Genomic DNA, 16,707 nt, shown 5'->3' on the forward strand with positions numbered 1-16,707 from the left:
TTTTTTTTAATACATAACCAGGAACAAGCACATTCTCTATGACTCAGACACTGTATCTGCTTAAGCAAAACCATAAAACTTTATAGCAACAATGTTTACTATCAGTAAACAGCTTAATAACAGGCAACTCAAGCCCATTAAAATAGGCAGAAGTATCCAAATCATGACTGTGACTATGTTATGACCTTATCCTAGAGACATAATAGATGCAGACAAGAAAAATACTGTGACTCTCTCTGCCCACTCTAAAGAAGATTCAGATATACATGGCCATTATCACTTGTGAATTTTTTAAAAACTACATAGAAGAACTTGTTATTTAGTAGAAACAATTAGTAGCTTATTGTTGTTATCACTCATACAGTATGAACTGTAATTTGCTTGTCTTGCTTGGCTTTAAAACATTTTTAAGGTTTTTCCCCTTTAACTACAAAATATGTAAAGCATTTAAAAGTACCACTCACAGTCCCCATTTTCTTAAACCATAACCAAGAAGAGAAAAAAGATTTTAGATATAGACAGTTGTTACCTTGAACATGCTGATCAGAGTAAATATTCAACCTAGGAATTTGTCATATTAAACCCACTAGAAAGAAAAAATGTGCAAACACCTTAAATGTCACTTATTTAATTTAATCTTTATATAGAAAAATCCAAAACCAGCTAGACTTTCTTTTTTCAAGAACTCACCTAAAATGTATATTCTGTAATTAAAATGATTTTGTTGTATACAGTCAACATTAAGAATTGGTTTTACTAATGACTGAAGCTCTTCTCAAAGTGAGGAATTTTTTGGTACTGACACAAGACTTAAGCTTCAGTTCTCCAAATACACAATATCATTAGGACTCACTTTAGGAAAAAAAAGGATTTTTAAATAGCATGTCAGCTGAAAGGATATAAAAACTATTAACATAGCAATGAACTACACTGAAAAACATTCTATTATAGCCTGAAAAATTCTAGGCAACATCATTACAAGCTCTAATTTTGAAAGATATTCAATCTAAGATATAGCAAGGTGCAAGATTTTAAATACTCTTTTAATTTCAAAAACTTTACTATACTAAATCTTAAACAGCATTTTTTCCATTTCTGTTCAAATTTCCAACATGATTCATCTGTATTTTAGACTAAGATGGCTTTGACCAAGGGAATAGGCACACCAGGAGAGGAACATAGAGCCCTTGGTTCAGTTTTATTTTGTATAAGACAGCATATCATTTAAATAAACTGACATCTTTTCAGATATTAAAGAGTTTCTTCAGGATATCATTGTTACCTAAAGAAGAATAAATGACAGATAGCATATTTCTGTTACATACTTCTCAGAAAAATATTGAATTCAAGACAAGTGTGGAATTACCTGTGTTGCTTGGGGGTAGGGCTTTCTTGGTTGGGTTTTTTAAAATTTAGTAGCTGTAAAATGGTGATATCAGTTTGGTATAGAAACCTAGGACATAACCTGAAAGTATGACAGCACCTTTCACATTAATTCAAGGACTCCTGATAAAGTTATACAGTTGATTACAAGATTCTCTTTAGTATACAGTGTTAAATCACTGCTAAGCTGTAATTGTGCTTATAGAGTCCAATGCCATCATTTCAACAGCTGTAAAAAAACCCAAAAAACCCACTAGTTCATAGAACATCAGTTATTTTAGCTTGGTTTAAAGAAAAAAGCAATAATTCACAAAAGAAAGGAAAAATGAAATAATATATTTTAATTATTTAATATACACTGAATCCCCATCCCCCAGGTTACTTTGGTTAATTTTGATTTAGTTTCCAGTATTTGCAGGTAAACCAAGAAATAAAACTGATAAATTTAGTCTCTTACTGTTAATGAGCAGTACAAACTCAGTAATTTGAAGGACTAATCATGCTTTCCAAACCAAAAACTGTACATAAGTTTCAGGTAATCATCTAAAGTATTTGATTCAGAAAGAAAAAAGAAATCAAAGGAAGTCTTAAGAATATCTTAGCTATAGTTTGATCCCATCTCTTACCTTCTCTTTTTCATAATGGCAGCCATATTTTTATGAGTGCATAAAAAGATAATGTCAAATGAAAATGGCTCTGGAAAAATACTAAATTACAGCAATGTATGTCCAGTGGGGTATTTCCAGTTTTCCGATTAAAAAAAATCCACAGAGTGAGATTTCTGAATGATTTGGGTTTATTTCCATTCTTCTAAGACTCTGAACGCAGGTTCATTTTGGCAAAGTTTAAAATAACTTAGAAGTCCTCCCTCCTCCTTCCCCCATCACATTAAAAAAACCAAGCATTATTTAAAGGGCAAGAACACTATTAAGAAGAAATAAATTATTTTAATAGTAATGATATTCCAACTCTATGCATTTTGAAGCTCACTATGAAAACCAAGTACTATGAAGAGTGTCTCTGAAATCCTTCAGATTGCTTCCTGTATGAATGCTTAAAAGAGTGTTCTCTCTAGTTGATGCTCCCATTCACTCTTCAATAAAAGATGACCTGAAAATACCTTGTGATGTTTCTTGTTGCCACAGAAAGGACTCTTGTTCATACAAGGGCAATACCATACCCTTGTAAATGGGAAACACAATATATATGAGAAAAATATATATATTAGAAAAAGAAATTTAATAAAAAAGAAAGAAACAACACAAAGGGCAGAATCACGCTTAAAGTTGTCTTCAAAACAGCATATGTACTTCACAATTAAATTAAACATAATAGGTCATAATAGAAAGATTTTACCCTATTCTGATTTTCACTGGTTCCCAATCTCATACTTTTCCTCAGTTTAATAACAGAGATTGCTCAGTGTTAGTGTATTTACACTCAATGTACTACACTGTTTCTTATTTTCAATTTTTACGCTTTCTGCTTTAGTGTTCCTGATTCAAACAAAAATTAGACTTATTGACTTTAAAACAGAAAAAATCAGGAAATTAATTTGAAAGATTAGGTTTTGTCAAAGCAAAGTTTTACCTACATTTTTAATCTACTTTAATATAACAGGGTCTTTTGAGTTTATGTTATCCACAGCAGTTGAATAACAGATAGTCCTGACTGAACCTAACAGAAGAAAAAGAAATTAAAATTAACTGATGTCTCACCTCACAATTCACTTACCAAAATCTTTGTAAATTTGACTTGTTTAAAGTGATGAAAGTAGAGGTAACTGTATAATTCATATAGTTGACACCACCACTAAAACCAGCTAAAATGTAAGCCTTTCAAAATTTGATTTTTGTATTCTCAAATCTAAGACAATGCACAATGATAAATGCATGAGTGATAAACTTAATACGTAACGAAAAACACCACACACTTCACCAGTACAGTTTTGTGCTTGTGACAAAAGCATCTAACATTAGTATATCACAGCTCAGGACTACAACTGTTACCTTCTTAGGATTTACTTAGCAGTATGAGTAGATATACTACACCTATATAAGAGAAATTCTAAATATGTCATAATTCAAATGTTATTATAGAGCCTTATCTCAGTAGACACCGAGAACTGGTACAGAATATGTCCTGCATCACCTGGGACTTTGTGTAAAACAGTATTTGCAGAATATTTTGAGATAAATTAAACCAGTCTGTAAATAGGAGCAATGCACCTTCTCTTCTTACATCACTACAGCCATACTAACATTATCTCATTATAAAAAAGAACAGATATGGCCCTGCCAAATATGTCAGATCTTATTTTGCTAAACATTTATTTGCTGACTATCCATGTTTTCCCTGAAGTAGCAGTACATTATCCTGAAACACAAGAACTCTGCAGACTTCATGTCCACCACTATGTAACATTATGTCTAGCTTATATACATGTCAATATATTCCAAGATTTTCTTGGAAAGGCAATTAAAGTAAATCTGCGTTTATTAAAAAAAATGGGTCCACCCAGGATCAAATATAGACTTGCACTGATTTGAATAATGAGCTTTTCAGACTACACAGTCTGGCTAGATCATATAGAAATGCAACCAATGGAAGAAATTTGTGCCAGATCTTGGGTACAAGTGCTGACAATGGCATTAAAAATAATAAAAATAAATTTTTTGTTACCTAAACTAATTTTTAAATTGATCTTAAGAACACCATGGCATGCTTAGTGATTCCAGAATGCAAATTAATTTCTTAGTTTAGAAACTGGAACTTATGCATTTTATTTCCTCAGACCTTTGTTCATTTTGTTACCATATTGAATACCTAGTTGAATGCTAGTGAAACAAATTTGGTTGTAGGACCAAAATCACTCTAAAAGGAAAAATGGAATCCAAGTTGTTATTTACTGAAATATCCCATTGTGTAGCATGCTAGACAAATACCTTGTTAAGCAGTGAACTCTATCCAAAGTACCAATCTGCAAACCTGAAATCAGAATTCACATCCTCTTCATTTCTTCTGTGTTTATAAATATTGATAGACTTCTGTATATCTAAACTCTCCATCATGATACTCTTATCAAGAACAGATGACAAATGCAGCTGATCTTGAACCAGCTAACTCTGAAACTTCTGCTACTCTGTAGAAAAACCCAAAACTATGTGCTTCACAACTGTATTTTGCTTCATTCTCTATTTTCTCATTCATGAATCTTTATGTTAGCTTACTTGTTTTGGTCAGGATTACGCCACATGGACAGCCAGTTGACACTAACACAGGTACCACTGTGATAATGTTAACACTTTTGCAGAGATTCATAAGGAGGTTTCAAAAGCCTACAAAAACCAAGGTATTTACAAATGCTTTGGTGAGGGGAAAAGCAAAAATATATAGTTAAAAGTTTTAGTAGACCTAATTAGGCTAATAAAACTTCTTTAAACATGTTCATCAACAAAGCAATTTAAGTATTTATGCCACCTACTTTTGATATGTCCACCATAAATCTTTGGTTTTATTTTTTCTACCCAAAATCCCGTGAGTAAATTGCATTTTCAGATCCATAGAAAGGAAATTAACAAATTAATTTCTTGAGAATACAATTTCTCTGTCTCATTTTCTTAAGTTTTGATTTACATGAACTTAAATTAATGGAGTATTTTCAGATTATATCATGTACTCAGACAAGTGGTTTGTGTCAGTGGGGACAGTCAACCACATCCATGGATATTCATGGTTATTCACAGAACCTGATAAAATGCTCCATCTAAAATCTGCATCATTCCAGCAGAAAATATTTTCATCCATGTGATCAAATTTGACTGAATATCCATTTTATTCAACAATACCATAAAGGATAATTTGGTGTTAAAAAAAAAGGGAAGGGCTTTTTTTAATCAATAAATACATTCTGCCTTCATTTCCTTTATTCCTGCACCTGAGATTTGCCCATAATTTCATTACTGGGTGCTTCAGTATTGTGTAAGTGTTTCCATTTTTTATGGTTAAATAAGAAAAGCCAACCAGCATTCTGTATCCTTAATTTGTATTTTTTTTCATTTTGATGGATTGCTTTCTCCTTTTGGTTTACCATCTTTTTTAAGCTTTTAGCTGTGTTTTCTTTTTTCCCTCTGGGAAAGTAGCTTTTCCAGTTTTCGTGTTCAAGTCATTTATCCATTAAACAATTTACATGTTTACATTCTATTACTTGCATCATAATCAAGGCTGGGCTTTTCACTCAGTATGTACAAGTATTTGTTCAAGATATAAAAACAGTCAGATTTTGTCTTGTGCCCTTTTTTAAAATAAAAAACCCTTTTAAAACATTTAAATGTATCCCTTGGTGAACAACAGTACTCAAAATTCACATTAACAGATATACATTCTATTATTTCTCTACCTTTTTCAACTTCTAAAAAATAACTGATTTGGTATAATGAAAGTCATAATTTTCAAATTAAAAAGAAAAATCTAAGTTGACATGACTGTAAAATAAACCAATTAAATTTACATGGAGATTGTAAATTCATTATTCTTGCATACACTGTCACATGCACTGTCATGACACGCCCATGTCAAAAAAGATAGAAATAAAACCAAAAAAGACCCCAAGTGATGTACAATATCATTGCTCACCACTAAGCAATGTCCAGCCCCTTCTCCAGCTGTGACTGGCTCCTCCCAGACCCTCCTGTGTTTGCACACTGGGAATAATGTTTTAATATATGGAATATCCCTTTGCCAGTTCCCCTGGCCTGGCCATGCTCCCTTGCAGCTATTTGTGCACCTTCTCACTATCAGAGCATGGAAACTGAGAAGTCCTTGACTCAGGGTGCAACAATTAAATCATCAGTGTGTTATCAACATCACTATCATATCCAATCCAAAACACAGCATGTTTCAGCTGCTAGGAAGAGAATTAATTTTGTTTTTGCAAAAACCAGGCAGTTTTGTTTTTGCTACAATTCACAAAACATTTTCAATAATAAGTCAGCTACTAGAAGCTATAACTACACCTACTAAAAGTTTATTCTTATCCGAATCTACATCAATCAGCACAAATTGACAATGAACAAAATAATGAAAGAGAATACTTATTCTGTCCAGTTATATCAGTATGGAGTCCTGAACAAAGGCTGGAACAAGATTTCTGAAGAAAACCTAAAAGGTGACACCTTTTCTTCAAAACTGAGGGAACAGAACACAATGAAAGATCGTACCATGACACAGCAAGCTATGCAAATAGCAGTCTAACTCAGCCTGCCTCAGACTCCTGGATAATCCCTTCTCACCCAGGTCGTGCAATGTCCCAGATGGTACAGCTGGGAAATAATTTCTATATCCACTGTGCATGATGTAAACTCGTGTGTTATGCAGCCACTGTATTTGCCTGAAACACAGCTGATTGCTTTTGCCTCTTTTGTCAGCAAGGGAAAACAAAAAAAAAACACAAAAGAAACATTATTCTTGGTTATCACTAGCCTGTTGCAGTTTGAAATAACCAGTTGATAAAATGAATGTGCCCTAGAAATGATAATAAAAAGAATTTTAAATTCTTTCTCCCTTTTATTAACAAAATTGGAACCAGTAACATACCTCTTTTTTCTCTGTGAACTTCTTCCAGAAGTTTTTCTTGGTTTTTTATCTGTTTAAAGAGAGACTGATGTTCAGTCTCCTTTATCTGTGTAAAGTGCTTGAGCTGCTCTCGGCTTTGCAGCAAGTAGCATCGCAGCTTTTTTTCCTTACTTTCTCTTTCCTTTACCTCCTCACACAGCCACTGAAGCTTAGTCTACATTGAAAAAAAAGGTACAATAAAAGGTAAAGAATTCTAATAAAACTAAGAGGACATAAATGTTCACTGACCAAATTATCTTTTGAGTCACATATTACTCATTTGTAGCTAGCTGAATAATAATAATAGAGGGCACTCAGATATGTTAAGAGAACATAAATTGATTTTCAAGAGACGCAAAAGATATATTTTGGTTGATAATCATATGTGAAAAATTACTTTCTTTTATATTATTTTATTTCTTTTAAATCAGAAGCATAAATTTGCTAGGGCAGACATGGAAATTCACATTGAATTAGTGCACACATAGACACAAAGAGATAGGCCTTCCTTTCAGAAAACCTTTTTCTCTATATTTTATGCTGACAGAATTTAAACTATTTCTCCTTTCTAAAAAATGACATCAATCCTTTCTAGTCAGCAAGAGTCAATATTTAAGGTTCACTCAAAGGAGAAAAAGATCTCATTGATAAGGTTGTGATCAATACAGTAAATCTAGAAGTGGAATTCTAGAAGTATTCAAATGGAATACTTTCACAAAACCTATTTAAAACCAAAAGAAAATGAAAGTGGCATTTTAAGCAGTCATTTGTTCTAAATATCCCTCTAGCAGCTAAACAAACTTAGGTGAGAAATGTATGCAAAGTATTATTAGGTGCTCTTTGAAAGTTCTCTTTAATAATATGTCAGTGTCACTTTTTCAAATGAACACAATCTCTATAACATTTCTCCAATCTTATCTACATTATCTACAGTGGAAGTCCTTCTAGGTCTACAAGTCTTATACAGACCATGAATAACCTACTATTACGTGCAAATATTTGCAATTTTTTTTCCTTAAGTCAGTTCTCCTGGGGCTTTGACCTTTCTACATGAAGCAAAAATACCAGTTGTCTTCCACAGTATGTGATCTATTTTGGTCATGAGAAATTTACTTATTTTAAAAGATACTGAGTAAGAAGTGTGCTGTGTGTGAGCTAAGGGAGTTGGAGGAAAGCTGCAAAATGAAAGGCGAGATTTATGAGTTATAGTCATCACCTTGAAGATGTTTTCAAGCATGTGTGTCCCCACATTACAGGATTTGAAAGCTTCAATGGGAAAAAAATTGTTTATTTTCCAATAACCCAATCTAATATATTTTACATTGAATAAGTATCAGCCTTATTTACCATCATTTCTAGCCTTGTGACAATGCTGTAAGAGAAACTTAACCTGCTGACTACACTCTCATGCTTTACTTGTCTGAAAAAAATTTGAACCAGATCTAAAGGCTATCACTGCTCTTACTTCAATGCCTTTTTTTTTTTCTGAAAACAACATTGCTATTTATTTTGTTACAGAGATGGCTATTTCTTGTTGATAGACACATTTGGAAAATTATTCTATCAGTTGAAGTAACAGTCTGGAAATATCAGAATAATTGCCAAAGAAATGCTTTTGTATTCTTGCTTTTACCCTTGAAGTGCCATTTTAAATGGACTTTTCAACTACATCAGATCCATCCATTTACAGACTCACTCCCTCACTCAGTTGTTAGGGCCAAAAAGGACCTTAAGGATCATGTTAGTTCCAGCTCCCTGCCATGTGCAGGAACACCTCCCACTACACCATCAAATGTTGAATATTAGCTTACTCAGTAAAAATTCAGGAGGTTTGACTATTACCTTTGTTTCTGCTAACCAGCGATGAGGATCATTCAGTACTGTTGGTGTAAGGGATATTGCCTATGAAAAAGCAGGTGACAAAGACATAAGACATGGGAATTAGACATAGGAAGAAGAAAGTATTTTCTGCTTACTAGAAGTTCATCAAAGAAATACATTTTTCTATCAAGGAAGATTAAGCCTAGTGCTTGACTTCTCTCAATACAAATATTTATCCATCAAATTCCTCCTGTTTACCCAAGTTGCAGTCAACTTCTTGAAGTAAAGGGTGAAACTTTTTAGAAATCTTGGCAATACCTGAAGTACTGGGCAGAGGAACAATATTATAAAGGAAGCTTCTTACCTTTAAAAAAATTCTCATACCACGACCAAAAAACAAACTTTTTTTTCACATTAGTTGTCTAGTCAAAAAATCGCATTCAGAATTGATTTTAGTTTGCCAGTGATAAAAAACAAAAGAGAACTGTAAAAACAAGGATCTGCAAAACTGCCTCCAGAAACCAAAAACTCTGCTCTAGGTGAGGAGCAAATCCAAGAAGGCATGGCTCAATGATCAAAAAGCTGGCAACTATAGCAGATTACAAAACTTAATTTAAAAAAAGACCTATCTGTAAGGATATGGAGGAGAAAGCTTGTTTGTCAAATACATTTTTCATTAGAATTCTCATCTAGTTTTGTGCTGCAACACCCCAATTCCATATGTAAGAGGAGAAATGGTGTCAATTGTGAAAAAAATCGATTTCAAAAGCAGCCCAGTCAAATGACCAGGAACTACAAAGTATTCTCTGCTTAAATCATAAGACAAAAAAAGATGTATTCTGAATGTACTCTGGGTTGCAGCTAAGGCTAAGAAGCCACTAGGTCAAGCACTTGTTAAGTGTGGCAACAAGCTGAGTCAGACAGTCCATTCTTTTTACTGTCAGAAATAATGTTGATTTAAGAGGATTAGTCACCATAGAATCATATGGAGGGAGGAAGAGTGGCTGTACCTGAGGAAGAAATGAGAATGCTCAAAAGAAAAGCTACAGGGAGAAGGGGTTGCAGGAGAAGTAGTAAAATAGAAAAAAATAGGAAAAAAAAAAAAATAGGAAAAAAAAAAAAAAAAAAAAAAAAAAAAAAGTTACAGCAAGCTACCTGTTTCCTGAAAATTTGAGTCTGAGTTTTCTGGATACAAGGAGATGCTCCTCAAAAGAGGAGGTTATAAACGTTTTTCATTTTCACTATTCAGTTCTCTACATAAAAATCAAAGCATCCATTTTCTCCCAATTTTAAAAGCATTTTAGGTCTTTCTTAAGGACTTCCCAATTCTAGGAACATGGCCTAAGAAAACCTACCTCAAAATTTTGGCTAATAAAAGGTCTTTTCACATAAGCAAAAGGAGGAGTAATCCACTAAAAAAAAACAACAACAAAGAAAAAAAAACCCACAAAGGCAAAGAAAGCAGCACCAATTAATGCATGGACAGTTCTTCATAGTAACCCATTCTAACACCTGCTACTGTCCCTCTGTACCAGCTAAGTAGCCATAATTCTACTACAATGATTATCTATGCAACAGTTACAACAATCCATATGAGTTCCACTACAAACTTTCAATAAGAAAAGAATAAAACCTGCAGCATACTTAAAACTTAGAATTACTTTGAATTTCTCCATGTAGTCACGAGAAAAGATTTCACAAGCAGCATCAATTTCACTTCCTATCACGGAAAGAATGGATTGCTGTTCCATTTCTAAGTGACGCAGCTGATCTTTAAATTGCAGTCTGGCCTCACTCATCTTTCTCAAATGATCTTCTTCATTGCTGATCTGTTTTTCCTGGAGTGAAAAAAGAAAAACAAAACAAAGATAAATAATTGCATTAATAATATAACATATGTCATTAGCCACGTATCTTTCAATCTTATAATCAGACCACACTGAGTCATGCTAAAGTTCAATTCCTTGCCATGAAAAATACCCTCTAATAGTACTTGTAAGTTCCTCCCTTGAGTCTCCTTATTATCCTGTAAATCAGTTATGAAGAAACTGCTACCAAATCCAAACTCAACCATCATAAAGCCTATTTTCAGAGTCAAAAATAGATATTCTATTACAAATCTCCCCATGTGTAGAAAAAGAGCCCAGAGCAAACACGCCCATTATTATCTTTTGCCCTGAATCTGTTCCAGGCATCTGATCTCTATCATCAGAAAAGAGATCCCAGAAGGAAAATTTTATAGGCAGTCAGTGTGCTCTCAAAGGAAAGCTACTCAAAGAATATCTCATAGGAGGGTGAGTGGCGCTGAGGACAGTATTTTATGCTATCATCTAATGTCAGAAAGTTGGCTAAATATGTTACATATGTTTTAAAATTCAGATTCTCTTCTTTTATACCTATGATAGAGCTACCATAAAACCAAGCAAAGCTTCTGCTACATTACACAAAATATTGAATTATGCATCATAAATAATATAGAAAAACCTATCTTGTGAGAATAAGTGAAATTGAAACACACCTGTCTGCTGCTGAGATCAGGAGGATGAAAGGGCAAACACTTTAACAGGCAAATTCCAATGTGTGCAAGTTGCACCAAGAATGGTGAGAAGAGCAAGGATTTCAAAAATGTATTAATTGTGAACCTGCACAATGACAAGGTACAACTGTATCAAGTCTATTTGTTGGAAATCTTCATGCATTGCTCTTATGAGAGTGGAGTTAGGTAATGTCTAACACCCAAATTCCATGAATGGGATATATATGGAATCACAGAATCATTGATGTTGGACAAGAACTCAGTTATCATAGAGTCCAACTAAAAACTCATACTGCCAAGTCCACCACTAAACCATATTCCTGAACAGCACATGCACACGTCTTTTGAATACCTCCAGGGGTGATGACTCAACCATTTCCCCAGGTAGTCTGTTCCAGTGCATGAATAAATGTTTCCTAATAGCCAATCTAAATCTCTTCTGACACAGCTTTAGGCTATTTGCTCTTATCCTATCACTTGCTAATTGAGAGACAAGACCAACATCCACCTTGCTACCTCCTTTCAGGGGGTTGTATACATATTTATGTATAGTTGTTACTTCTGCTAGCAAAATAGGTGTTTTTAATATAGGTAGCCTACAAATATGAAACATCCATACTTCATAAGAAGTCTGATTTTTTTCACTTAATTAATACAAAATACTTGGGACAGTAGTTATTCCAAACTGAACAAATTAGAAGATTTTTAAGATGGACAGGTTCCAGTATTTCTGTACTATAAAGATGAGAGTTTAAATAACAGTTTTGACCTAGATTAGTATTTTGAAAGTAATAAGACTGCTCTGTATATATTTCCAGTATCAGTACTCTGTTATCTTACTTTTCACTGAATGCAGTCTGTCACATATCAAAGTTCATTTCCAAAGACCATGACTAAACAGAATACATAACCTATTTTTTTTATTTCTTATCTGCTTGATTTTCTGCACGTGCCAACATTCCTTATCATTCTACATCCAGAGCCCACAGGAGAAAATAAGTCACTAATGAATCAGAAGTGCACAGAAGGAAAAGGAAAGAAACCAATCATTTCCCATTATGTTCTGCTCTTTCACCTTTCACGAAAAAAAAATCTAAGCTAGCTATAATATCTATGCCTCTTTGAATTAGTATTTGCATTAAGAACAGAATATTAAAAGCATAAAAAGCATGGAAAAGAAAGTACTCTGTAACACAATAAGCTGCTGCTGCATTGCCACAACTGTATGCTAGTATGAGCTTTCTCAAAAGATAGTATTATTTCCCCCATCCTAACATCCTTTTGACAATCCACAAAACCAAAACAGCAAATACTCTCTTAAGCTAACCATTAATGCAATCTAATATAAGTCTCCACCTGCCTTTTCCTTCAGTAGCTGAGACCACAGGAATGCACGCTTAAAACTTCTCTGAGCTTTTTCAATTTAGAGATAAAAGATGATTTTTGTGTAAAAAGAGTGCCTTCTCAGTATTAGGTAAGGTTGGAGCTGATTCACAACAGACTACAGAAGCCCATGTACATTCCTATAAACACATTTTCTTAATAACAGATATTATAGAACTGAAGTGCCAACATAGAAAAAACGTATTTTCCAATTTTCATTTCAAGTATTTTTTACCAGTCTGACAAGTAGAGCTTTTAAACCACTTTCTGAGAGTTTAATAAGTTGAAGAAATGCTAGGTTTAACATTTTTCTACCTCTATACTATAAAAGAAAACCCCAAAAACCCAAAAATCCTCCACCCCAACTTTAGAATTTCTTTTACTTTGCTTACATTGCATATCTACTTCAAATTACGTCTAAATTATTCATAGCTCCATTGCATCTTTAAGAAAAATATGAAGAAAACTAGAAGTAGTTGATTAAACATTTGTTAGCTACCTGTATTAGAGATCAGGCAAGCAACAGGACTAATAGTTCTAGTCCTAAATAATATTAGCAAATCTTTGGAGGGATACAGTTCATAATCCAGCCAAAGCATTTTTGTCTTCTTTCAGTCATACAGAAACCGTGTACTATGGTATATTCTTTAATACATACATGCTGGGCTTTTTAGGTTTACCATCTATTTCTGTAATCCATCATTTACTTTAGGTATTTATCAGCAAAACAACAATTCATGCTTAAAATTAGTTAATTTTACCTTTTTCTCCAGTTCTTGTTTTACAAACTCACATTTCCGTTTTAGTTTTACATTTTCTTCCTTATTTTGGGTTAATTCTTCCGTCAATTTATCACACTCAACTTTTATTTTTTCCAGTTGTCGACACTGAGTCTTGACTATGTTTTTCTCTTCTAAAAGTTCCATCTGATGGTAAAGGGAAAACAGATTACAAAGTCACTGTATGGGCTATTTTAAAACATACCTAAACCCCAAAGTTTTAACTCAGTGGAATACTATTGCCAAATGATAACTGTAAAAATTAAATTAAGTTCTACTAAGTGCAATTACTTATCTGAACATGGAAAACATGCATCACAGAGTTGTAGAACCATACAGTGTTTCAAAAGCAGAAAACAGAATTCTCAGATTCTTCATTTCAGCTCTGCTACACTCATCAGCTTACATCATCCTGAGAAGACTAGTATTTATGCAGCTTTTCCATTACTAAAATAATTTGGAATCAGAAAGTCTAAAACTATCATTTAATTTCAGGAACCAATACTAAATTTACATCTGAAAGGAAACAACAGTAACCATTTAGTATTTTTAAGTTCTAGAATTGCATGAGTTTAGTGCTATTATTTTGTGTGATTAATGCTACTCATGAAACTTTGCACAGAAAAATGAAGAAAATATATAAGAATCTAGAAAGCCCAAAAAAAGGAGTAAATATTGTATATTTGTTTCCAGTGAAAAAATAACTGACTGAACACGAAAGATTTGAGAAATGCTCTATAATATCTAGAAAACTTTAAAAAATACAACAAAGAAGCAAATTAACACACACATTACTCAAAACCAGTTTCATATTAGATGAAGGATGGGATGCAATTGAACACAAAAATAAACTTGCAAAGTAAATTTCTTTCTCAGGAAAAGCAAAAATTATATTTCCCAATTACACTATAAACATAACTTCTAGGAGGAAGAAGGGTAGGGAGAGAACTTTTATGTATTTTATGAATTAATTTCGACACTAAATCTAGACTCTAATTTAAACACTAAACAGATTACAAAACTATTCCAAAGGAAATTTGAGGAAGAACTTTGGCATCCACAGTTTAAAAAGACTTAAGAACACAATGCACAAAAGATTTTCTGTGAATACGCTTATAAAAATCAACTTTTCAGTTCCTGCTAAAGGTAACTGCATTATAATATCTATGCAGATGGAGACAATCCAAGAAAAAAAATCCCTCACCTATATTAGCCTTGAGACACAGAAGAGAAACTTAATACTTATTAATTTCTAGTACAGACAAGGTAGGTATGACTATAATTTAGTTGATCGTTATTGAACCCAATTTCAACATTTAATAATCTTCAGGAAAAAAATGGATGGAACAATTGGAAAATGTATAGAAAAATTAAAAGAAAAACATATATACACAGTTTCATATGTATCGATACATATCTCTATATAACCTTAGACTAAAGATTAATACTTCAAATATTTCCATACTGTCAGACAGTAGGAAATTTTGTATGTCATCATTATAAGAAAATAACCATGTTTTTAAAGCAAACAAGGGTATTATTAAAACTAGCAGATAAATCCAGAACTTATGAGCACATAGCCAAATGGGGACCACTAAAAAAACCACTTAAATTCCTAGTGTATCTATCCTTTTAAATATCAAATAAGACATCACAGAGGCATTGGTTGGGAATGATTTAGGATGTTCTAGCAGAAACCAAATTAAAAGTTCAAGCATCAGAATCTCAGTACTGAAACAGTAAGATCCTTCTTAATACTGGTATCTCAAAAAACTCTATGTTCTTCTCCAGTTCTATTGCATCATACAATATTTTTATGGTACCTTCCCTACTACCCAAAAAAATCCTTAACTACTTAATACTTTTTCAATCCAGTGCTGCACTACAGAAAACCAGGCAAAAGTGAGGCAGAAAGTATTGTACAGAGGAGGCAAGAGAGGCAAGAACAACAAAAATCAGAAGTCACTTCTTTTTACAATCTATGCAGAAGTTAGTCCTCTAAACACAGCGCTCTGTACCCTTTATTTCCTGGAAGTAACTCATAAATGCATCCTCAAGGCTTTGGATCCTACAAATACATCAAATTTCTCTTCACTCCTAAAGTCTCTCTCAACTGACCTTGATTTTTAACACTTTAACTATCTTTGGACAGGGTATGTATACTCTTTCCTAAAAACAGTTACAAGGGTTGGATATAGCTGAGGCATAAATAAGGTCAATTATTACTGTAACAGTAAAAGACAGCTGGTTGCTAGACACAAAATCTTAGCAACCTGAAAAATAATATTAATAATAATAGGTTAAAAACCCCCAACTTTTTCTGTTGGATTTCCCTAAACACGACTCTAATATCAAAATACTTTTTAAAAAAAGGGAAAAGAAAAGATAAAATGTATGTTAGGTTTACCTTAATTTGAAAGAAAAGTATGTCCTTAAAATTGAAATACAAATGCAATGTAATGATTAGCTCAGACAAAAAATAACCAAATCACCTGCAGGATGACATGTACTTATCAGATCTTCCTAGAGATGCAAATAATTTTCTATTTTGTTTCATTTACAGTCTCTCAATTGAGAGAATCCTATGCATTAACATTTTGTATACTTCTAAAAAATTTGCCTACCCTAATATCTCAGAAAATCCATCTCCCTCAAACCTTCTGCTCTTAAAAAATATACGTAGATTTAGGGAGAAGTCAAGGAACTGTAAATGAAATATGGAAGTGAATTTTTTTAAACCTCTTTTTAGTTTCAACAACCAGCAAAAATAAAAAGGTCCTAACTGTAGGATTTGTCATTTCATAGAAAAACACAGGATCTTATTTTTTCTTATTAGCATCCAGAATACACTTTCCTTCTCTCCACTTGACATCAAATATGCACCCTTAATTTCAATGTCATTGCCAAAGAAAAAACCACTTTTGGACAGATCACTTAAATAATGCTATACACACTAAAAAACAAGTCCCAAGTTAAGCACTGCTGTCAAAATATTTGATTTTAATAATCCTTCTACTAACAACAACCCAGTTTTTTTTTTTTTATTGCTGTCTTTATTTAAAGGTTTCTATGTTACCAGCTGCTTAAGAATTATTATCAAGTCATGAATGATACATTAAATAACTAAACATTAGTACCAACAGAGATCCTTGAAGGATACCACTCATCACTGCTGTACATTGGGCCTCCATC

The 16,707-nt window shown here is 33.0% G+C and overlaps 1 protein-coding gene across 3 annotated transcripts in view; it reads right to left on the reverse strand.

The window, feature by feature from the left end:
• Nucleotides 1-16,707, reverse strand: part of CEP128 (centrosomal protein 128) — a 98,525-nt gene that overhangs the window by 41,696 nt on the left and 40,122 nt on the right. For all 3 annotated transcript variants that reach the window (XM_063399101.1, XM_063399102.1, XM_063399100.1), the window contains exons 16-19: nucleotides 13,498-13,662; nucleotides 10,479-10,655; nucleotides 8,839-8,898; nucleotides 6,979-7,171 (exon numbers count right to left, since the gene is read on the reverse strand). In XM_063399101.1, the coding sequence (XP_063255171.1) occupies nucleotides 6,979-7,171; nucleotides 8,839-8,898; nucleotides 10,479-10,655; nucleotides 13,498-13,662 (595 nt within the window). The remainder of the gene's footprint in view (nucleotides 1-6,978; nucleotides 7,172-8,838; nucleotides 8,899-10,478; nucleotides 10,656-13,497; nucleotides 13,663-16,707) is intronic.

This window comes from Prinia subflava, chromosome 5, assembly GCF_021018805.1.
Source record: "Prinia subflava isolate CZ2003 ecotype Zambia chromosome 5, Cam_Psub_1.2, whole genome shotgun sequence".
NCBI classification, from domain to species: domain Eukaryota; kingdom Metazoa; phylum Chordata; class Aves; order Passeriformes; family Cisticolidae; genus Prinia; species Prinia subflava.